At 43.3% G+C, this 25,065-nt stretch overlaps 1 protein-coding gene across 2 annotated transcripts; it reads right to left on the reverse strand.

The window, feature by feature from the left end:
- Nucleotides 1-371: 371 nt before the first annotated feature.
- hirip3 (HIRA interacting protein 3) lies at nt 372-18,314 on the reverse strand. 2 transcript variants are annotated; one of them, XM_038980092.1, is made up of 8 exons: nt 18,175-18,314; nt 17,000-17,120; nt 13,526-13,688; nt 12,468-13,067; nt 12,124-12,314; nt 10,632-10,776; nt 9,790-9,888; nt 372-1,651 (listed from the first exon to the last, which is right to left on the reverse strand). In XM_038980092.1, exons 1-8 carry the CDS (start codon nt 18,243-18,245, stop codon nt 1,464-1,466), a joined length of 1,578 nt encoding a protein of 525 aa, XP_038836020.1. In that variant the 5' UTR covers nt 18,246-18,314; the 3' UTR covers nt 372-1,463. The 2 variants fall into 2 exon arrangements, with proteins under 2 accessions (XP_038836020.1, XP_038836018.1); XM_038980090.1 differs by having other exon boundaries at nt 12,468-13,076; nt 18,175-18,313.
- Between the last annotated feature and the right edge of the window lie 6,751 nt (nt 18,315-25,065).

Genomic DNA, 25,065 nt, shown 5'->3' on the forward strand with positions numbered 1-25,065 from the left:
GAAAGTGATGGGACATAAATAAATACAAACAGAATCAGTGGAATGTAAACACCCCAGGCTATGGGCAAGGTTGGACAGCAATCGATGCTTTTGTTTCATTTCCTTGGCACCGTTTCCAAATGCTAATGTTTTAGCATTTGTGGCAAGATTCCCATTCAAGTCATACCGATATTAGCATTTTTCGCATATCATGTCCAAATAATAATCCAAAAGTCTCAAATTGATTGTGAAGCAAAGTCACTGATTTGATTAGTGGATTTGAATACGGGAATGTAAGGACAGGGTGGTGCTAGTGTCCTAAAATCTGAGAATGTTCAAATTGAAAAGCAACCGGTGTCAACCTTATTTGATCAATGAAAAGGACAACACGCTTACCATTTATACAAATCTAAAGCTTTATTGAATCATGACTTAAATGGAACAGAACACAGCACTAATAGTAATATAAATCACACACTTCACTCAACAGCTAACCTAACATGTCTCAAACAGGCAATAGAAGGAAAATAGTCATATTTGCGTACCTACATACAAGAATATACCTTTTTTCTTTGTACACGGCAACACTGAAGTAGTTAAGGCAAAAGCTTATATTGCAAAAGTTTGTTTAGCCTACAACTAAGTGTTTTAATGAGGGAAGAAACTGATTTTGGGTTCTATTCAATCAGATCCGCTTTAGAAAACAAGTGGTGTCAGAGGTCGAACTGTTTTAAAGCTGTCAAATCCACAAGTGGCTCCAAGCATTACACCTAATGCGGACTTTGCCATTGGCTGCACGGAGTCGCTCATAAAATAAATCCCATTCAGCCTTGTTTACAAGTTCGAACACTGGAACTACACCTCGATTAGGATGATAGAAATCCTAATTATTTCGTTAATGATTTTTCCATTTGAATGTAATTATTTCTTTATAGCCGACACTTCCTCATTGTGAACTTTAATACCAGTGGGGCAGGTGTGGCTTTGTGACAATGACCGCAACAGCAGCTGCTCACAGATTTGACGGCGCTAACACAGTTCCACCTCTGACACCACCAAAACATCTGCTATGCAAGTGTTTGCCATCGCTGGTCTGATTGAATCTAGGCCTTAATCATGTGTATCAGAGAACCATACAGACAACATTAAGCTAAAATGGGCGGTAAACAACTAGCAACTAAAACTTCCATAGTGTAGAGGAAAATGCTAAAGTGACGGTCTTCACAGACCCACCTGTACCCGAATACCCGGTCGGGTTCATTTCCAGAATTAATAAAGTAGCTTTAAAAAAAAGACTTTTCTGTTGCTTTTCTCATTCGGATCGGGTGTGGAGCCAACCAGGAACAGGTCTAGAATGTTTTATGCATATCGAGTCCGGGTGGGAAAGCCCCAGGTCCATTTCGGAACCGGTCCAACTTTTTGGACCTGAGAAGACCTCTAGTCTGGAGGCAACTTGATCCTCCTGACCAGAAGAGCAAAGCCTGTCAGTTGCTGTCTGCGTCATCACTGATGATCCCCTGCAGATTACTCCAGTCTGTGGCTCTCTTGCGCCCCCTGCCTGCGTGACTGTCCTCTTCACTGTCTGAGCTTGAGTTGACTACACGCTTATAAGCAGAGGTTGGAGGGGAGGACTGTTGCTGCCATATGGACACCCCTCTCCGCTTTGGACGACCTGAGGGAGAACATTAGTAGTTAATTTATCAGTTAGTACATCCATCAATGTGAACATTCTTTGTTTTACCTTACCACTGTCTTCATAGGTGACACATTGATTTATGTTGAGTGAGTAGTTAGCAGCAGTGTCATTATAGCAGAGGTAATTTACCCTGTCCGGTAAGAGAGGCAGATACCACTGAGGCTTTTAAATCCTGTTTTGAGACCCATTTTTGCATGGCCTATAGCATCGGATTTTATTCAGGGCATCTGCAGGTTCCATGAAGTTGAATTTAAGAGACTTAAGATCTTTAATGCCATTTTGAATACAATTTAATAAAAATTGAGGTCCGCGTGCCACACACCTGCTAATATTCCCATATGTTTAGGGATGGCTCTTGCGTCAAAGACTATAGCCTTAGGCAGGTGTGCTATTTTAGCAATAAGCATTCTCCTGTAGCCTAACGGATGTAATAGCATAGTGGCTTGGCTATAGATGGCTGAAGTATGAGGTTGCCCATCTGCATTTGTTTAGGCTACTCCAATTGGCTAAATCATTAGCTAGATCATAAACTAAGAATTTTGGCTTCGATACCAATACCAGCTATAATGATACTCAATACCATAACGATACCACTGAAACCGAAGCCTTAAAAGTTAAATATACAGCACTGTTATAGTATAAAACAACTGGTCATCTGGAGAGCTAGGCCACTGGGTGTGCAGGCTTTTGATCCAGCACTGCTCAAACACACCCAAGTCAGCTTAACAAGGTCCGGTTGAGCAGTTGATTTGTAGAATCTGGTGTTTAGAGTAGGGCTGGAACAAAAAGTCTACATGCCCAGTAGCTCTCCTGGAGGTATTATGCTATAACATTAGAACATTAGCCTACAACCAAAAAGTACAATAAAATAATGCCCTTATTCAGTGAGCAAGAACTATACTCTGGGCTTTCCCTTATTTTTATGGAATGGTCTGCCTATCCATGTGAAAGATGCAGATGACTCGGTCTTGACCTTTAAGTCTTTACTGAAGACTCATCTCTTCATTAGGTCTTATGATTGAGTGCAGTCTGGCCCAGGGGTGCAAAGGTGAACAGCAAGGTACTGGAGTGACGAACCGCCTTTGCCGTCTCTGCCTGGCCGGCTCCCTTCTCTCCACTGGGATTCTCTGAACCTATTAAGAGGGACACGTCACTGGCTTTACGAGTGCTCTGCCATGCCGTCTCTAGGAGGGGGTGTAACGTCAGGCTTTTTTCGTTATACTCGACTTGAGTGGATTAAGTTACTGACGTGATCTTCCGGTCCTGTTTAAAGCCTCCTCAGGCTCATGCGGTGGGGGAGATCTTCGTGGGCTGAACTCAGCCTTGTCTCAAGGTAGTAACTTGGTGGTCTTGATATCACTCTAGTGGTGTGGGGGCTGTACTTTGGCAAAGTAGGGTGGGGTTATATCCTGCGTTGTTGGCCCAGGGGGCTAGGGTCATTCTGTCCTATCTGGTGTAATTGTCATAAGCTGGAAGCAAGCCTTATTACGAAAATAAAAAACCAATTTCAATTTAAGCTCTGTCATAAGACTACCCACATGAACTTTGAAGGACAACTTGTCATCCAACCAAATTCCTAGGTAATTGTAGGATGCCACTTTTTCAATGGATAAGATGTGACAATGCTAACATTCTCTGGCAGAGTTCTAGCTCTGGTAAAGGTACATTTGTACATTCAAGACCATAAAAGGGAGGCCTGCAGTGACTGAAAAGCAGTCTGGAGCTTGCCAACAGCCTGAACCAGAGAAGGAGCACATGAATATATGACTGTATATAGATGTAACTTTGCTGGTTGCATCCCGTTTCCCAAATCATTAATAAAATTCGATAACACAGGAGCTAAAATGGAACACTGGGGCACACCTCTATTAATCTCAAGAAAGCTAGACTTACGATTGTCAGTATATACACATTGTTTTGTCAGAAAGATAGTTCCTAAACCAATTTACTGCCCCTTCACTGAGACCAATGTTTCCGAGTCTAGCTAGCAACAATTCATGGTCAACTGAATCAAAGGCCTTTGATAAATCCAAACAGAGCAGCACAATATTGCTTTTTATCAAGTGCATTAATGACGTCATTTGCCACGGCCATAGCTGCAGTTGTGGTGCTGTGCCCCGATCTAAAGCCAGACTGAACCCCGCTCAGTATGTTCTTTTCAATTAAGTTTAACTGAGTTCACCAGGGATTCATAGACTTTGGCCAGGATAGGGAATTTAGAGATAGGACGATAGTTATTAGTATCTGAGGGATCTCCACCCTAGAGCAGTGGGAGGACATAAGCTGATTTCCAAATGCTGGGTATGAAATTGGTTATTTAGAAACCTACACTGATTTGATAATCTTCCAGAACTTAGTAGGGTTGTTTAGGTTCTCTTTGACTGCATTTAAATAGTAACAAGTTGTCAAAAAACCTGCTCTGTATTAAAAATCAAAGGTGACTCGGTAGAGATTGCATGGTATCTCCCGGCCCAGGGTTTAGTCGCACATTACCAGAGATCAACAACAAAAACATAATATATCTCAGTTGCCCAATGTGTGAGGACTGGTGGAGCCAGCACCATTGTCAATAAAACAAACTGCTCCCTGACCTGTTCACAGGATCTCTCCCTCCCGCACCTGCTGTCTCCACCTCTGAATGCTCGGGCTATGAAAAGCCAACTGACATTTACTCCTGAGGTGCTGACATGTAGGGGCTCCCGAGTGGCGCAGCGGTCTAAGGCACTGCACCTCATTGCTAGAGGCGTCACTACAGACCCTGGTTCGAATTCAGGCTATATCACACACGGCCGTGATTGGGAGTCCCATAGGGCGGTGCACAATTGGCCCAGCATCATCCGGGTTAGGCCGTCATTGTAAATAAGAATTTGTTCTTAACTGACTTGGCTAGTTTAATTTAAAAAATGTTGCACCCTCTACAACCAATGTGATTATTATTTGACCCTGCTGGTCATCTACACTGAACAAAAATATAAAATGCAACATGTAAGGTGTTGGTCCAATGTTTCTTTACGCACAAAAACACACAAAACACAAATTTGTTTACATCCCTGTTTGAGCATTTCTCCTTTGCAAAGATAATCCATCGACTTGACAGGTGTGGCATATCAAGAAGCTGATTAAACAGCATGAAATATAATGGCGCTGTTGGGGATGGCTGACGTTTTACGGGTTCGTGATCAACTGTGCTATTTTCACATTGTTTCAAAATTATTTTGTACATAATGTTGCTACTACTACGGTCTCTTATGACCGAAAAGAGCTTCTGGACATCAGAACAGCGATTACTAACGTCAAACTGGACAAAGATTTTTTTCTTTATTGAGTCCGATGCGACGTATTTACTGCTTCTCCGAGACCCCGGCCCAAATCTGACCATAATTCTATCCTCCCGACTCCTGCTTACAAGCAAAAACCAAAGCAGGAAGCACCAGTGACTCACTCAATACGGAAGTAGTCAGATGACGCAGATGCTACGCTACAGGACTGTTTTGCTAGCACAGTCTGGAATATGTTCCGGGATTCATCCAATATCATTGAGTATACCACCTCAGTCTCCAACAATTGCATCAACAACATTGTCCCCACAGTGACTGTACATACATATCCCTACCAGAAGCCATGGATTACAGGCAACATCCGCACAGAGCAAAAAGGCTAGAGCTAATTAATCCGAACAATCAAACAGGCAAAGCGGCAATACAGGACTAGATTGAATCCTACTACACCGGTTCTGACACTCGTCGGATGTGGCAGGGCTTGCAAACTTTTACAAACTACAAAGGGAAAACCAGCTGCAAGCTGCCTAGTGACGCAAGCCTACCAGACCAGCTAAATGCCTTTTACGCTCGCTTAAGGCAAGCAACATTGAAGCATGCATGAGAGCACCAGCTGTTCCGGATGACAGTGTGATCACGCCTTCCGTAGCCAATGTGAGCAAGACCTTTAAACAGGTCAACATTCACAAGGACGCGGGGCCAGACGGATAACCAGGACGTGAACTCCGAGCATGCACGGACCAACTGGCAAGTGTCTCCACCGACATTTTCAACCTCTCCCTGACCGAGTCTGTAATACCTATGGTAAATGTTTTACGCAGACCACCATAGTCTCTGTGCCCAAGAAGGCGAAGAACCTGCCTAAATGACTCACGCCAGTAGCCATGAAGTGTTTTGAAAGGCTGGTCATGGCTCACATCAACACCATCCTCCCGGACACCCTAGACCCACTCCAATTCCCAACAGATGACGCAATCTCAATCGCACTCCACACCTGGACAAAAGGAACACGTATGTGAGAACGCTGCTCATTGACTACAGCTCAGATTTCAACACCACAGTGCCCACAAAGCTCATCACTAAGCTACGGACCCTGGGACTAAACACCTGCCTCTGCAACTGGATCCTGGACTTCCTGACAGGATGCCCCCAGGTGTTAAGGGTAGGCAACAACATCTGCCACGCTGATCCTCAACACAGGGGCTCCGCAGGGTTGTGTGCCCAGTCCCCTCCTGTATTCCCTGTTCACCCACAACTGCGTGGCCAAGCATGACTACAACACCATCATCATTAAGTTTGCTGATGACAACGGTGGTAGGCCTGATGGGTGGGGTACCAGGACAACAACCTATCCCTCAACGTGAGCAAGACAAAGAAGCTGATCGTGAACTACAGGAAAAGGAGGGATGAACACACCCCCATTCACATCGAGGGGCTGTAGTGGAACGGGTCAAGAGTTTCAAGTTCCTTGGTGTCCACATCACCAACAAACTATCATGGTTCAAACACACCAAGACATTCGTGAAGAGGGCAAGACAGCACCTTTCCCCCTCAGGAAAAAGATTTGGCATGGGTCCCCAGAACCTCAAAATTGTACAGCTGCACCATTGAGAGCATTTAAACATTTTTTTATTAAACCTTATTAAACTAGGCAAGTCAGTTAAGAAAAAAATTCTTATTTACAATGACGGCCTACCACGGCCAAACCCAGACGACGCTGGGCCAATTGTACGCCACCCTATGGAACTCCCAATCATGGCCGTATGTGATACAGTTATCAAACCAGGGACTGTAGTGATGCCTCTTACACTGAGATGCAGTGCCTTTAGACTGCTGCGCCACTCGGGAGCCCTGACCGGTTGCATCACCGCCTGGTATGGCAACTGCTCGGCATCAGACTGCAAGGCACTACAGAGGGTAGTGCATACGGCCCAGTACATCACTGGGGTCAAGCTTCCTGCCATCCAGTACCTATATACTAGGCTGAGTCCGAGGGAAGCCCAAAAAAATTGTCGAAGACTCCAGCCACCCAGTCATAAACTGTTCTCTCTGCTTCCGCAAAGCAAGCGGTACTGGAGCGCCAAGTCCAGTTCCAAAAAGCTCCTTAATAGCTTCTACCCCTAAGCCATGAGACTGCTGAACAATTAATCAAATGGCCAACCAGACTATTTACATTGACACCCCCCCCCACCCCTTTGTTTTTACACTGCTGCTACTTGCCGTTTATCATCTATACATAGTCACTTCACCCCTACCTACATGTACAAATTACCTCAACTAACCTCTACCCACGTATATAGCCTTGTTACGGTGTTACTTTTTACTTTAGTTAATTTAGTAAATATTTTCTGAACTCCATTTCTTGAACTGCATTGTTGGTTAAGGACTTGTAAGTAAGCATTTCACAGTAAGGTCTACACCTGCTGTATTTAGCGCATGTGACAAAATTTGATATGATAATTACACAGGTGCACCTCATGCTGGGGACCCTAAGACCACTAAAATATGCAGTTTTGACACAATGGCACAGATGTCTCAAGTTTAGGGAGAACGCAATTGGCATGTTACAGCAGAGATGTCCACCAAAGTTGTCAGAGAATTGAATGTTAATTTCTCTACCATAATCCGCCTCCAATGTCATTTTAGAGAATTTGGCAGTATGTCCAACAGGACACAAAACCGCAGACCATGTGTATGGCATCATGTGAGCGAGAAGTTTACGGATGTCAATGTTGTGAACAGAGTGCCCCATGGTGACAATGAGGTTATGGTATGGGCAGGGATAAGCTACAGACAACGAACATTATTGCATTTTATCAAAAATACCGTGACCAGATCCTGAAAACCTCCTTCCATCAGCAAGGGCATTGAAGATGAAACGTGGCTGGGTCTTTCAGCATGACAATGATCCCAAACACACCGCCCGGGCAACGAAGGAGTGGCTTCGTAAGAAGCATTTCAAGGTCCTGGAGTGGCCTAGCCAGTCTCCAGATCTCAACCCCATAGAAAATCTTTGGAGGGAGTTGAAAGTCCGTGTTGCCCAGCAACAGCCCCAAAACATCACTGCTCTAGAGGAGATCTGCATGGAGGAATGGGCCAAAATACCAGCAACAGTGTGTGAAAACCTTGTGAAGACTTACAGAAAACATTTGACCTCTGTTATATACCCTTTGTTGGCAATGACAAAGTATTGAGAAACTTGTTATTGACCAAATACTTATTTTCCACCATAATTTGCAAATAAATTCATTAAAAATCCTACAATGTGATTTTCTGGATTTTTTTCTCATTTTGTCTGTCATAGTTGAAGTGTACCTATGATGAAAATTACAGGCCTCTCTCATCTTTTTAAGTGGGAGAACTTGCACAATTGGTGGCTGACAAAACTTTTTTGCCCTACTGTATTTGCACTGGATTAGTTATTCCAGAGGACGAATCGGACGGGATTCGTTTTTTCCCAAACTGCCCCCTGTAATTGTCAATTTTTTTCCAATAAATTGACAGTTATGACAGAAGCCTGAAGGTTTCTATTCTATGTGTGAAGATACATTATTTCAACATGTCAAGGTGATAGGGCCACACTGATAACTCGAGCTTGATTCCCAAGTTTCTAAACCATCTTTCCTATAGTGTCACTATATTCATGTATAGCTTATGCGCAGGACTTAGTTCAATTTATCGAATCACGTATTGTTTTCCTTGCGCAAAATCCGAGCAACACCTGTCAAAGAATAAGTCTGAACACTCAGACTTGCATGGTGACACTAAATAGGCCATAACCCAACTCAAAATCATGCAAGCAAAAATGATCACTGATGAAACACTATACCGGTCACAAAGACAACACACAATTGTATATTTAGGCACGCTCACATTATTTGCTCGACTGAACACGCACAGACTTACATGGTGACACTAAATAGGCCAATTGGGGCCTATTAGTCAGTCTTTCTTTCGGTCATGTGCACCGGGTGTAAATGCTGGTACGTTAACAGTTATGGCGGTAGTATTTACAACATTAACTAGAGTTGCAACTCTCCTTTTACTCTGTGTGCAAAGGGGGAGCGGGAGTGCGAGAGAAGCGAAATAGGGGCAGATACGTTCATTACAGGAAGCAGGTTAATGCACCTTACTGTTGACAAAATAATGGTTTAAGAACCCCCAAAAAATCTGCAGGAACATTGTGTAGCCTTACCACCAACGTAAGCAAAATGTATTTGGTAAGAGGACAACTCTAGTTAATGTCGTGGTCTATCAAATTGTATAGGCTACCTTGACCTCTTCTCTCTCCCCCTCTGGCAATGGCCAGACTCGCGCACACACACATTATGTGCACACACAGAAGTGCACATGTGGAGGGCTCTCCATCTTGAAAGTGCACCTCAAGTATTATTTGATGTTGATGATGCAAGAATTAAGCAGCAGCACAATATAACAGAAACAATGTAGTCGTCTCCATCGCATGTTTTAAGACCTTTGAAAACTAAATTGATGACATTAAGCCTTAAATTCATTTCAGATTTTTAAAGGCTTGAAGACTAAGGACCCTCAGACACCCTGTTTATTGCTACTTTAGGCTAAAAAAAATTACAACCAGTCTAACTTGATTTACTTTCTTCATTTGATCTACATTTCGATTTCAGATCTACAGTTTGTGCTTCAACACGTATTCCCTGTACCTAAAGTTGAAACAAAGACGGAGAAGATTGGATAAGATTATGAAAGCAATAGAACAGAAAAACATCCACCTAGCCAATCAGAGTGCATGGTCAGGGGTATGCAATCAGCTAAGATCTAGAAGCAAGCAGTTGATTAAGGAGTGGGCGAAAATGTCACCTTGTGTAGTTATGATGTTGCCGACATCTAGGTCTGCCAACTCCTGAGCCTCCTCTCTCTTAAGTCTGGCTTTCTTACACTTCTCTATAGAAGGCTGGCCTGAGGGGGAGAGACAGAAGCCATTAGTCCCCAGCAAGTTTCCCACTCTCCAGCAATGCCACCATGGCTCACTCCACCTCACAGATATCAGCCCCGTTTATACCTGGTGCTAATGTGTCCTTTGTACTAATCTTGTCCACATTCTGATTGTCCCCATTTTTTTTTTATATAGGTGTAGACGATTAAAATACGCATTGTGATCTGATGGTGATTAGGAAGATCTGATCACATTCAGAGGTAGTCAGGCACGCATCGTGTCTGAATATACTTACAAGTGTAGATTCATCTGGACAGTGAAGCCATTTAAATCATCGTCATCTCACCCTCAAATCATTGACAGGTGGCACCATTGACTTATGACATCAATAAGAGTCTTTAAATACATTTAATATTATTAAAACAATTATGCATACAGGCAGGGTCCTGGAAATCTGGTAATAATGCGGCACAGTGGACGGATAGACATTTTTATACCATGTGTATGTCAAAATGTGTGCACAATCAGAATGTCGACAAGATCAGGACAAAGGACACATATTAGCGCTAGGTATAAACAGGACTTTAAAAGCACCACATAGGTGTAAACAATATAGTGGATTCGCCCTTTAAACAATTGAAAGGCTACATGGAGCTATTGCGTACAACCTATCCAGTCCATTGAAATATTTTCAATTTGGTGGAGTAAGCGAGGGCATACAGACCAAGAGAGAATTCGAATTCATTGCCCCCGCTTCCCCAATTACCTTCGACACCCAGTTCTTCAAGTTCCCTCTTCAGCACAGCCACCTTTGACTTGATGGAGCAGCAGCCATCCAGGAGCTTCTTGTAGTTCCGTCTCACACCACAGAGGGCGATGTAACGCTTCAGCCTGGCTACCGCCGTGTTGTCCTTCATGTTACATGGATGGAGCACATTTTTCCAGGATTAGCCTAGGCGAATACCCTGACTACACCACTCGCGTTGCAAAATAAATGTAGGAAAATATGTCACAAAATTTTTGCACCCCGGGCGCGCCAACGAGCGTCTGCGTTGCCAAGGGCTAAAATAGAAGTCATTTCTATTTCTGACGCAGATCGCGCTGCAAGTACTGCCTCTCCCATCTCATTGGTTTATAGAAGCAGGTACCCACGTGCCATCTCATTGGTTATACCCACGTGGGTGATTGAAAGACGAACTGTTTTGCCGGTTGTCGTGGTAATAATATGAAAGAGTCGATGCCAATCACCATATAAGTTCAAAGATGAAAATGCCTAGGAGGAGGAGAGATGACTAGAAACGATTCTGTTGACCGTTTTATGTGTGGATTAATTGTCAGAGTAGAGGACCTTGTGCATTTCAGGTAAAATAACAACTCAATGTTTATATCCCAGGACAAATTAGCTAGCAACAGCAAGCTAGCTAAATAGGACAAATTAGCTAGCAAGTGCAAGCTAAATTGCCATACATGTTAAATGCTTTTCGATCTGACCCCAAATTAATGTCATTGGTTCCCAAATTAATGTCATTGGTTCAGAGTTTGTTTTGATATTTTAACCTGCGTGTCATGATCGCGTTTGGTGTAGGGGGACAAAATAAATTTACGCACGATGGCACATGCGCGCAGCCAGTTTGGGTTCCATGTAAGGCCGACTCCAGAAAGAGCCCCTTGCCTCTACACTTTATATTGCCTGGAAACCAGACATAAAATTGTATAGAATTCTACGTCAGGCAGAAATTAGCATTTGAGTCAGGAAAGTTTCCTCTTACAACCTCTACAAACCAGAATGTTGAATAAAATTATATTTTAACATACTTTACCAGTTGTCCATGCAGTTGGTCCTTTTGGTGGTAGGGAATGCGAGACAATATATCCACAGGAAAGTATAATTACATCAACGTTAAAATTACATTTTATTAAACATTCTGGCTTGTAGAGGTCAGGATGGGAAACTTTCCTGATTCAAAACGCGAACTTCTGCCCAACCTAGAATTCTATGCAATTCAACATTGGGTTTCCAGGCAACACTTTGTATAAATCAGAAGGGATTTGGGGACGTATGGGCAATATAGCACTAGCTCCACCTTGCCTTTGGCTTGTAATTTCACCATACTGCGAATTATATTCATCCAATACCTTCAGAACTACTTCAGTATTTGAACCAGGTCTGAACCACGTACATTGCGAATGTGAAAATGTGTTGGCAACTACCTGTGCCTACTGTGTGCTTGAGTTGGCATAGAAGCCGCTGGCCTCACCTTTCCACCTTTGGATCCACTCTCACTGTCCTCGCCCTTTATTGGCCGCTTCGCCACAGACTTCCTCTTTTTCACTTGTTCTGGCCTGACCTCACTTTCCTGTTCGTCCTCCAATGATGGGAGGGATGAGCCAGAGTCAGAGTCTTGGGCTGGCTCATCCTTCGTCTTAGCCATCACTTCTTCGGTTTCATCTGAGAAAGAAGAAAAATTACTTTAGGGAGGGGGAAATAGTACATTACTTGAACGCTTGTCAAAAGGGCTACGTAATGGTATCCTATCCCTGGATTTTTCACTATGTTTGGGCCTTTACGCATGCTCATGAACACACCCACTTGATAACTCACCCTCTCCCCCGCTGGCTTCCTCTGAAGATGCACTGTCATTCTTTTCTCCCTCACTCTCTGACCTGGAGTCGTTGTCATTTCTTTGTATTTTGACCCTTTTCTGCTCCATTACTTCAGCCTCTCCAATGTGCTCCGAGTCACTCCCAACAACCTGCACTCTTTCTCTTCTCTGCAATGGTTTTCCCTTTTCCTCATTTCCACTCTCCCTCCCTCGGTTCCTTTTCAAACACTTGCTCTGCACTTTCACGTCCACATTTTCTTCTCTTTTTTTATCCTCTTCATTGTCACTTTCTGAATTGACTTTGTCCTTTTCCTGTTTGCGGGTTTCATCTCGTTTCTTCTTTTTGTTCTCCTCAAAATCTTCTTCCTCGACTTCAGAGTCATGTTTTCTCTTCCTCCGATTCACCGGTTTGATCTCAACATCACTTTCTGAGCTAATTTCCGTCTTCCCACCATTGTGTACTCCTTTGTGTCCCCCTTTGTTTTTCTTGGTGCCGATTTGGGAAACTTGCTCAACTTGCTCATCACTTCCCATGTCCTTCCCCTCCTCTTCTTCCGCTATCTGCCTTTCTCCATTTCCCACTCTCTCGATTCCAGAATCTGGGGAATCTTAAAATAGTTAAAGAAAATAAAATGGCCAAATTAGATTGAGAAAATATTGCTTAAAATACAGTGGCTATCACAGATATGGTAAGTTAATTCTTTAAAACAAATCATGGGATGAGTCTCAAAACTTCATAATAGGCATGGTTCACACAAATCTGAATAAATGTGTCTCAAGTTAATATTTGACCAGCAATATGAACCGCAGCACACACTGTGGGCTTTCACTATGACAAAGGGCAACATTTTCCTTGCACCGCTATAATTAAAAACTTAAATAGAGATGGGACTGCACATAATAAGTTGAGCTGTGGACAAGTTGTTTTCAGACATTTTAAACAAAAAGTTTCATATAAATAAATAAATAGTACGGCAGACAGTATTATTTTTTAACAGTTCTGTGCCGTTTTAAGTGAGGAGATTTTCACCCAAGAGCCACTACTATTGGAAATGACCTGATTGGGCCGACTGAAGCCGAGCTCTCGTTGCCTTGGATTTATCTGCTTTGGTCCTGCCTCCTTTCTTGATTTTCTCCTCCTCCTCACCCCTCTTCCGTTTGTTGTGGAGAGGCATTGGGGTAACGTCAACAATGGCTTCATTGTCACTGCTGTCACTGTCCTGAGAGAGGGGCAGAGGTCCCAGGTCAGATTATAATCGAAACCAGCTCAAATCGAGATAAATGCAACAGCTCGGGACTGTCGTGACAGCATGCACCTACCAGGAGCAATAACATGAATGTAATTTAATTGGGACTGGAAAACTGTAGTGAGTTCTCATCCAAAATAAACTGAACAAAAATATAAAAACGCAACAATTAAAGATTTTACTGAGTTACTGTTCATAAGGAAATCAGTCAATTGAAATGCAGAGCATTCGGAAAGTCAGACCACTTGACTTTTCAGTTACGTTACAGCCTTATTCAAAAATGGATTTAAAAAATGTTCCCTCAATCTACACACAATACCCCATAATGAAAAGGCAAAAACAGTTTGACATTTTTGCACATTTATAAAAAAATTAAACAGAATATTTACATAAGTATTCAGACCCTTTGCTATGAGACTAGAAATTCAGCTCAGATGCATCCTGTTATCATTGATCATCCTTGATGTTTCTACAACTTGATTGGAGTCCACCTGTGGTCCAATTCATTGGACATGATTTGGAAAGGCACACACCCGTCTATATAAAGGTCCCATAGTTGACAGTGCACAAACCAAGCCTCGAGGTCGAAGGAATTGTCCATAGAGCTCCGAGACAGCATTGTGTCGAGGCACAGATCTGGGCAAGGGTACAAAAAAAATGTCTGCTGCATTGAAGGTCTCCAAGAACACAGTGGCCTCCATCATTCTTAAATTGAAGAAGTTTGGAACTACCAAGACTCTTCTTAGAGCTGGCTGCCCGGCCAAACTGAGCAATCGGAGAAGAAGGGCCTTGGTCAGGGAAGAGACCAAGAACCCAATGGTCACTATGACAAAGCTCCAGAGTTCCTCTGTGGAGATGGGAGAACCTTCCAGAAGGACAACCATCTCTGAAAAACTCCACCAGTCAGGCCTTTATGGTAGAGTGGCCAGACGGAAGCCACTCCTCAGTAAAAAGCACATGACAGCCCACTTGGAGTTTGCTAAAAGGCACCCAAAGACTCTCAGACCATGAGAAACAAGGTTCTCTGGTCTGATGAAACCAAGATGGCACTCTTAGGCCTGAATGCCAAGTGTCACGTCTGGAGGAAACATGGTGAAGCATGGTGGTGGCAGTATCATGCTGTGGGGATTTTTTTCAGTGGCTAGTCAGGATCGAGGGAAAGATGAACGGAGCAAAGTACAGAGAGAGCAAAGTACAGAGAGATCCTTGATGAAAACCTGCTCCAGAACGCTCAGGACAAGACTGGGGCGAAGGTTCACCTTCCAACAGGACAATGACCCTAAGCACACAGCCAAGACAAGTCTCTGAATGGCCATGAGTGGCCCAGCCAGAGCCCGGACTTGAACATATCGGGAGAAACCTGACAGGGCTTGAGAGGATCTGCAGAGAAGGGAAGAAACTCCACAAATACAAGTGTGTCAAGCTTGTACTGTCATACCCAAGAAAACTTGACGCTGTAATTGCTGCCAAAGGCGATTCAAAGTACTGAGTAAAGGGTTTGAATGTTAAAGTAAATGTGAGTTGTTTTTTTTAAATTATAAAATGTGCAAATATTTCTAAACCTGTTTTTGCTTTGTCCATATGGGGTTCTGTGTGTAGATTGAGGGGGGGGGATGCAATACATTTTAGAATAAGGCTGTAACGTAACAAATTGTGGAACAAGTCAAGGGGAATACTTTCCGAATGCACTGTAAATTCATTAGGCCCTAATCTATGGATTTCACATGGCTGGGAATACAGATATGCATCCGTTGGTCACAGACACCCTACACATTTTAAAAATACAAATAGTTTGGTGCATGGATCAGAAAACCAGTCAGTATCTGGTGTGATCACCATTTGCCTCATGCAGCGCGACATCTTTGCATAGAGTTGATAAGGCTGTCGATTGTGGCCTGTGGAATGTCGTCCCACTCATCTTCATTGACTGTGTGAAGTTGCTGGATATTGGCGGGAACTGGAACACGCTGTCGTACACGTCGATCCAGAGCACCCCAAACATGCTCAATGGGTGACATGTCTGGTGAGTATGCAGGCCATGGAAGAACTGGGACATTTTCAGCATCCAGAAATTGTGTACAGATCCTTGCGACATGGGGTTGCATATTATCGTGCTGAAACATGAAGTGATGGAGGAATGGCACGACAATGCATTAAAATTGCCATTGATAAAATGCAATTCTGTTTGTTGTCCATAGTTTATGTCTGCCCATACCATAACACCACCATGGAGCACTCGGTTGACAACATTGACATCAGCAAACCAAATAGCACTGTAAAAACGCTGTCTGCCATCTGCCCGGTACAGTTGAAACCGGTATTCATCCGTGAAGAGCACACTTCGCCAGAGTGCCAATGGCCATCGAAGGTGAGCATTTGCCCACTGAAGTCAGTTACGACAACAAACTGCATGGTCTGCGGCTGTGAGGCCGGTTGGACATACTGCCAAATTCTCCAAAACGACTTTGGAGGCAGCTTATGGCAGAGAAACTAATATTAAATTCTCTAGCAACAGCTCTGGTGGACCTTCCTGCAGTCAGCATGCCAATTGCACGCTCCCTAAAATCAGACATTTGTGGCATTGTGTTGTGACATAACCACACATTTTAGAGTGCCCTTTAATTGTCCCCAGCACAAGGTACACCTGTGTAATGCTCATGCTGTTTAATGAGCTTCTTGATATGCCACACCTGTCAGGTGGAAGGATTATCTTATCAAAGGAGAAATGCTCACTAACAGGAATGTAAACAAATTTGTGCACAAAATTTAAGAGAAATACGCTTCTTGTGCGCCTGGAAAATTTCAGGGATCTTTTATTTCAGCTCATGAAACATGGGACCAACACTTCACATGTTGCGTTTATAATTTTTGTTCAGTGCATTTAAGAACGAGATGTACTTTAAAATTATTCCTTCCACACTCCTGACCACCCAAGAACTGTAGCGGTCATCTTTTCACCTAATCACTTCAGATCTGTGTGTCTTCAATGGAGAAAGGAAATATTTTATCAAAAGTTATGGGGCATCAAACTGTGAAAGACTGTAGGACAGCAGCTCTGGGTCAAATACATTTCAAAATCTTTACTTACAAATACATACAGACATAGGCTACATGTGAAAGTACCTGCGATCTGCTTGGTTTAGGTTGAGGGTTTGCACTTTTGAGACTGTTCCATGGTACTGGGCAAACTAAATTGAGTTTAATTCAAGTACTTACCTATTTGATCCAGGTCTGAGGGAGATATATTGATTGACAAAATCATATCTACTCACGAAAGTCTTTACCTGCATCCTCATCAGTTCCTCCTCTACCACTCTCTTCATCAACTGTCTGTCCTCCTGGTTTAGTGAGTCCCGGCCAACACATGCCAAATACCGCCCTCTTAAGATGCCAAGAGTCAATGTGCTAGGAGACAGAGTAAGGGGGAAAAAAAGAAAATGAAATACATACATTTTCAATGAAACAGAGAATGGAAACTGACAGTATGACGAGACGGTATATTCTTTGGAATGTTTCAAGAAGAATCTTCCCCAAAACGAATATGACAGAGTGCTGGGGAAATCTTCAAGGGATGTAGTATTTAATTATATATTTCATTTCCTGAGAGAGACAAGATTATTGGGTAGGGTTTAGACCGGGGTAGGCCGTCATTGTAAATACGAACTTGTTAACTGATTTACCTAGTTAAATAAAAAAAATAATGCACCTTAACCTTAAAGTTGGTTGCCAACCACTATATAAAATCCACAAAGGACAACTTTCTTCACAAGAGCTCTGCCCCGCAAAGTATGAACGCTCTGACTTCTGCAGAGTGAATTTTTTAATTTAAGTCAGTTAAGAACATATTATTATTTACAATGAGGGCCTACCCCCGCCAAACCCAGACAACGCTGGGCCAATTGTGCGCAGCCCTATGGAACTCCCAATCACGGCCGGATGTGATACAGCCTGGATTCGAACCAGGGACTGTAGTGACGCCTCATACTGAGATGAGGTGCTTAGACCACTGCGCCCTTCGGGGGCCTCAATACAGACGTCTGAATGACCATGCATCACCTTTTATGAAACGAGTCGTTCATTTAAAAAAAACGACTTTCCAGTCAGTAAAGAGTCGTTCAAAAATAACCAATAGTTCGCGAACTGCATCACTAAACGAAGTGCTTATGGGTATTGTGAACGAGGCATTCGAGTGGTCTGAGGCAATCGGTAATTAATGAGCGTTTAAGTGCAACTTTAGATGGTTTAGGGAAACAGCTCGAGATTTAACTATGGTTCTAATGATGAACTTAGCTTCTGGGAAACCGGGCCCTATGCGTTAGAGAGCAGACACGGCATACAGGGGAACATGCAAGCCAACCACGCAAGAGCGGTTATGGTATGTTAAACCTTTGCCACAAGCTAGCAGGAATTTCCATGCATGATTTGACTTCATCTAAAGGAACTGCAAAAGGGAGTTTACCTTAGGTCAGGACAATCACGGAGTTGTCCAGAAACGAACCTCCGAATCTGTGTTTCCTCCGCTGACACCATTTATTAGCTAGATAAAACGTTGCTTGTTTGCTTTTTTCCCTCCAGATTTGGCACATTGCGTAAGCGTAATGACGCAACTAGCTACGTGTTTCTTGCTGTTGGTGTCGTCATGTGGATTTCAAGACAACAGAACTTTTGCACAACGTAGCAACGCCCACTTCCTACCCTATACATAGCTTCCTGTCAGCCTGAGTGTAGCCATACTAGTCTCGAAGTCGCTCGTTTTATCATTACTTCAGTATATTAATATAATAATTTCTATAGCTTTTTTTTTATTTTTATCATTTGTGTTTTAAATTCTGTTTATCCGTTCAGTTAGTGATTTTTGTAATTCGATTATCTTTAGCTAGCAAACGTTAGCTACCAGTACCGAGCTAACGTTAGTGCTAATAACGTTAACGTTATTAGTTGGTGCGGCATCTTTATTGAAAGTTAGGAAATTAAGATTTCATTGAACCTTCTAGTGGGCTTCGACGTCTGAAGGGAGCAATACCTTCGCTGTAGAATAACTACCATGTCCAAGAGATCCTCATGTCACCGATGGGAAGCATCTGGGCTGTGGCTTGCCTTTTCACAAAACTCCCAGTTTTGGGCCTCTTGTGAAGGCATGTGTCAAGGAACAATGAGCTACTACTGCAATGCATCTTAACTTTTTTTGCTGTGACCATCCATTGTCTTACACCCTGTAGTCCATTTGTTAATTAACACCTCTGCTTATACTCTGAACAAAATGTTATAAAGAGTTTTTATTTACACGGACAAGAGGACAGAAACGTGTAACTGAATTATTTTTAATTAATTAATTTCAGAGATTGGTTTGTTTGTTTCTCTTTCATTCATTGAAAGATAAAGGAGCCTCTCCCTTGCTTATTTAGTCTTTCCTGCCTAAGAACTTTTGCATGTACACATTAGTACCAGTCACCCTTCTCTCCCCAAAAAATTTTCACCTTTATTTAACCAGGTAGGCAAGTTGAGACCTGGCCAAGATAAAGCAAAGCAGTTCGACACATACAACAACACAGAGTTACACATGGAGTAAAACAAACATACAGTCAATAATACAGTAGAAAAATAAGTCTATATACAATGTGAGCAAGTGAGGTAAGGGCAAAGTAAATACAATATAGCAAGTAAAACACTGGAATGGTTGATTTGCAGTGGAAGAATGTGCAAAGTAGAGATAGAAATAATGTGGTGCAAAGGAGCAAAATAAATAAATACAGTAGGGAAAGAGGTAGTTTGGGCTAAATTATAGATGGGCTATGTACAGGTGCAGTGAGCTGCTCTGACAGCTGGTGCTTAAAGCTAGTGAGTGAGATAAGTGTTTCAAGTTTCAGAGATTTTTGTAGTTCGTTCCAGTCATTGGGAGCAGAGAACTGGAAGGAGAGGCGGCCAAAGGAAGAACTGGCTTTGGTGGTGACCAGTGAGATATACCTGCTGGAGCGCGTGCTACAGGTGGGTGCTGCTATGGTGACCAGCGAGCTGAGATAAGGGGGGACTTTACCTAGCAGGGTCTTGTAGATGACCTGGAGTCAGTGGGTTTGGCGACGAGTATGAAGCGAGGGCCAGCCAACGAGAGCGTACAGGTCGCAGTGGTGGGTAGTATATGGGGCTTTGGTGACAAAACGGATGGCACTGTGATAGACTGCATCCAATTTATTGAGTAGGGTATTGGAGGCTATTTTGTAAATGACATCACCGAAGTCGAGGATTGGTAGGATGGTCAGTTTTACGAGGGTATGTTTGGCAGCATGAGTGAAGGATGCTTTGTTGCGGAATATGAAGCCAATTCTAGGTTTAACTTTGGATTGGAGATGTTTGATGTGAGTCTGGAAGGAGAGTTTACAGTCTAACCAGACACCTAGGTATTTGTAGTTGTCCAAATATTCTAAGTCAGAGCTGTCCAGAGTAGTGATGTTGGACAGGCGGGCAGGTGCAGGCAGCGATCGGTTGAAGAGCATGCATTTAGTTTTACTTGTATTTAAGAGCAATTGGAGGCCACGGAAGGAGAGTTGTATGGCATTGAAGCTCGCCTGGAGGGTTGTTAACACCGTGTCCAAAGAAGGGCCAGAATTATACAGAATGGTGTCGTCTGCGTAGAGGTGGATCAGAGACTCACCAGCAGCAAGAGCGACATCATTGATGTATACAGAGAAGAGAGTCGGTCCAAGAATTGAACCCTGTGGCACCCCCATAGAGACTGCCAGAGGCCCGGACAACAGACCCTCCGATTTGACACACTGAACTCTATCAGAGAAGTAGTTGGTGAACCAGGCGAGGCAGTCATTTGAGAAACCAAGGCTGTCGAGTCTGCCGATGAGGATGTGGTGATTGACAGAGTCGAAAGCCTTGGCCAGGTCAATGAATACGGCTGCACAGTATTGTTTCTTATCGATGGCGGTTATGATATCGTTTAAGACCTTGAGTGTGGCTGAGGTGCACCCATGACCAGCTCTGAAACCAGATTGCATAGCGGAGAAGGTATGGTGGGATTCGAAATGGTTGTTAATCTGTTGACTTGGCTTTCGAAGACCTTAGAAAGGCAGGGTAGGATAGATATAGGTCTGTAGCAGTTTGGGTCAAGAGTGTCCCCCCCTTTGAAGAGGGGGATGACCGCAGCTGCTTTCCAATCTTTGGGAATCTCAGACGACACGAAAGAGAGGTTGAACAGGCTAGTAATAGGGGTGGCAACAATTTCAGCAGATAATTTTAGGAAGAAAGGGTCCAGATTATCTAGCCCGTCTGATTTGTAGGGGTCCAGATTTTGCAGCTCTTTCAGAACATCAGCTGACTGGATTTGGGAGAAGGAGAAATGGGGAAGGCTTGGGCGAGTAGCTGTGGGGGGTGCAGTGCTGTTGACCGGGGTAGGGGTAGCCAGGTGGAAAGCATGGCCAGCCGTAGAAAAATGCTTATTGAAATTCTCAATTATAGTGGATTTATCGGTAGTGACAGTGTTTCCTATCTTCAGTGCAGTGGGCAGCTGGGAGGAGATGTTCTTATTCTCCATGGATTTTACAGTGTCCCAGAACTCTTTTGAGTTTGTGTTGCAGGAAGCAAGTTTCTGCTTGAAAAAGCTAGCCTTGGCTTTTCTAACTGCCTGTGTACAGTGGGGCAAGAAAAGTATTTAGTCAGCCACCAATTGTGCAAGTTCTCCCACTTAAAAAGATGAGAGAGGCCTGTAATTTTCATCATAGGTACACTTCAACTATGACAGACAAAATGAGAAAAAAAATCCAGAAAATCACATTGTAGGATTTTTAATTAATTTATTTGCAAATTATGGTGGAAAATATGTATTTGGTCACCTACAAACAAGCAAGATTTCTGGCTCTCACAGACCTGTAACTTCTTCTTTAAGAGGCTCCTCTGTCCTCCACTCGTTACCTGTATTAATGGCACCTGTATATTGGTTTCTAGCTTCCCTGAAAAGTTGCATATCACGTGGGCTGTTCGATGCTAATGCAGAACGCCATAGGATGTTTTTGTGTTGGTTAAGGGCAGTCAGGTCTGGAGAGAACCAAGGGCTATATCTGTTCCTGGTTCTAAATTTCTTGAATGGGGCATGCTTATTTAAGATGGTGAGGAAGGCTTTTTTTTAATAAATAACCAGGCATCCTCTACCGACGGGATGAGATCAATATCCTTCCAGGATACCCCGGCCAGGTCGATTAGAAAGGCCTGCTCGCTGATGTGTTTCAGGGAGCGTTTGACAGTGATGAGTGGAGGTCGTTTGACCGCTGACCCATTACGGATGCAGGCAATGAGGCAATGATCGCTGAGATCTTGGTTGAAAACAGCAGAGGTGTATTTAGAGGGCAAGTTGGTTAGGATGATATCTATGAGGGTGCCCGTGTTTACGGCTTTGGGGTGGTTCCTGGTAGGTTCATTGATAATTTGTGTGAGATTGAGGGCATCAAGCTTAGATTGAGACTTGTTTTTAGATAGGTGGATTTTTAAAAGTAGAAGTTCAAATTGTTTGGGTACAGACCTGGATAGTAGGACAGAACTCTGCAGGCTATCTTTGCAGTAGATTGCAACACCGCCCCCTTTGGCCGTTCTATCTTGTCTGAAAATGTTGTAGTTAGGGATGAACATTTCAGAATTTTTGGTGGTCTTCCTAAACCAGGATTCAGACACGGCTAGAACATCCGGGTTGGCAGAGTGTGCTAAAGCAGTGAATAAAACAAACTTATGGAGGAGGCTTCTAATGTTAACATGCATGAAACCAAGGCTATTACGGTTACAGAAGTCATCAAAAGAGAGCGCCTGGGGAATAGGAGTGGAGCTAGGCACTGCAGGGCCTGGATTCACCTCTACATCACCAGAGGAACAGAGGAGGAGTAGGATAAGGGTACGGCTAAAAGCTATGAGAATTGGTTGTCTAGAACGTCTAGAACAGAGAGTAAAAGGAAGTTTCTGGGGGCGATAAAATAGTTTCAAGGTATAATGTACAGACAAAGGTATGGTAGGATGTGAATACAGTGGAGGTAAACCTAGGTACTGAGTGATGAGAGATATTGTCTCTAGAAACATTGAAACCAGGTGATGTCATCGCATGTGTGGGTGGTGGAACTGAAAGGTTGGATAAGGTATAGTGAGCAGGGCTAGAGGCTCTACAGTGAAATAAGCCAATAAACACTAACCAGAACAGCAATGGACAAGGCATATTGACATTAAGGAGAGGGATGCTTAGTCAAGTGATCATAAGGGTCCAGTGAGTAGAGGTTGGTTGGGGTCACGGCGATTCAGACAGCTAGCCGGGCCATCGGTAGCAAGCTAGCATAAGATGGAGGTCTGTTTTTAGCCACCTCGTGCGTTTCCGTCGGTAGATTAGTGGGGTTCCGTGTGGTAGAGGGGATCAAACCAATTGGCAAAATAGATATAGTTATAGTGACCCAAGAAAAATTGTCCGATAGACTTATTCAGATAGCAGCCGATAAGACAGCTAACGATGGGCGTTCAGGTAACGTCACGACGGAGGTGCCAGTTGGATAACTCCCTCGGGCAGATAACGTCGGTAGTCCAGTCGTGAAGGCCCGGTGGGGCGCCGCATTGGCAGTAAAACGGGTCCGGATATGTGATTGTAGCCCAGGAGTGGCTGATGGAACTCTTCAGCTGGCTAGCTCCGGAATAATTGATGTTTGCTCCGGGATCGACGTAAGCCAATAGTCACACGGGTAGCAGCTAGCTAGCTGCGAAATCCAGGTGTAAATGTCCAGAGCTTGCGGTTGAAATCCGGGGATATGGAGAAAAATAGGTCCGGTATGTTCTGGTCTGAGTCACGTTGTACAAAAGTGGCAATAGATTTTCGAGCTAAAGGAATAGCTGATGACCAGTAAACTGGCTAGCTTCTGGTTAGCTTCTGGCTAGCTTCTATTGTGGATTTCAGATTTGAGGTAAATCATTTTTTTTAATTATTATTAAATTGTTGAGGCGGGTTGCAGGAAAATGTTTTGAAGTTGAGTTTTTGGAAAATAAAATATATAAAAGATATGCGAAGAAAGGTGTAAATATATATATATACGGGACACGACAATTAGTGAGAACACCACTGGGTCTCTGTATTCTCTCACCTGAAGAGACTATGTGAAGCTGGTCTTCTTCACTGAGCACAAATGTGCAGCCTTGAAAGTTGCCATCCAGGGGCAGTGACGGGAATGGTGGTGTCTCCTTATGGTGAACTATGTGTCGCGTTGTGATTGGAGGCTGCTGGTAAGACAGGAGGCTCCTCACCTGTACCTTTCCAAAGTGGGAGTCGACAAAATGCTTTTCCATAGACATCCCCATGCTGCAGATCAATGGCTTGGATAGAGGGTCAAAGCTCTTGTATGCCTCTTCTATCTGGAGAACTGAGAGGTCAGGGAGTGTTCCAAGAAGGGTGCTGTAGTGTACAGCAGCCGCTGTGGTTTGCCAATCTAAACAATGTACTTGAAACCACCTGAAATTAAATAATTTTATATAGTCAAAGTGTAATAGAATATGACCAGCTAATACCTACTATACTGGCTATTAGGTAATACTCACCTAATCCCTCCTCTGCCATGCGCTTTTTGGTGGACTTGGTGATAGTAATTTTTCCTATGGGCCCAGGTTGCAGACCCTGTAAAAAGACAGTACAGGGGCAATTCTAAATCTAATCACAAGACGATTTATGTTTTCATTAAATAATTTATTAGCATTATGACGTTATTATAACCATATGTTATGTGGTATAGCTATTAAAACATGCCATAGTTCTTGGCTTATGCCACTGCTGCTAGGCCTCTGTGCACAGGTGGGACGACTGGTGTTCCCATCTGGGAATAGTGTGCAGACTGGAATAGTAATGCAACTGTGTGGTTGCATAATGCAGTGCCAGCAACACATGAACAGTGATGTTGTGTCATTGTTACTGGCTCTTAGGGCTTAAGTACAACCTATGTAGGGATATAAAAATAAATTTATTAGACTATAAAAATCATTCAACATGTGCCACGACCAGCAAACTGAAGTGACTGGCGAAACATGCAACAGCCACTAAATTCATTACAGCAATACGGGTTTAAACTTTTCTATTAAGGGATATATGCCCTTGTTTAAATTGAATCTAATGCGTCCAACATGAGCTTACATAAACAGCAAGGAAGACAACTGAACAATTACTACACTAAGAACGGTTTCATAGATATGGGTTAAGCCTAGTCCTAGACTAAGCAATGCCTATTAATGCAGATCTCCATTGACAGGAACTTCTTAGTCTACGACTAGGCTTCATCTCTGAATGTGTAACCGGCATGTAGTCTGTCACAAACAGCTGACTTTTCACCCTACACTCAAACTG

This window comes from Salvelinus namaycush, chromosome 3 (assembly GCF_016432855.1).
Source record: "Salvelinus namaycush isolate Seneca chromosome 3, SaNama_1.0, whole genome shotgun sequence".
Lineage (NCBI taxonomy): Eukaryota > Metazoa > Chordata > Actinopteri > Salmoniformes > Salmonidae > Salvelinus > Salvelinus namaycush.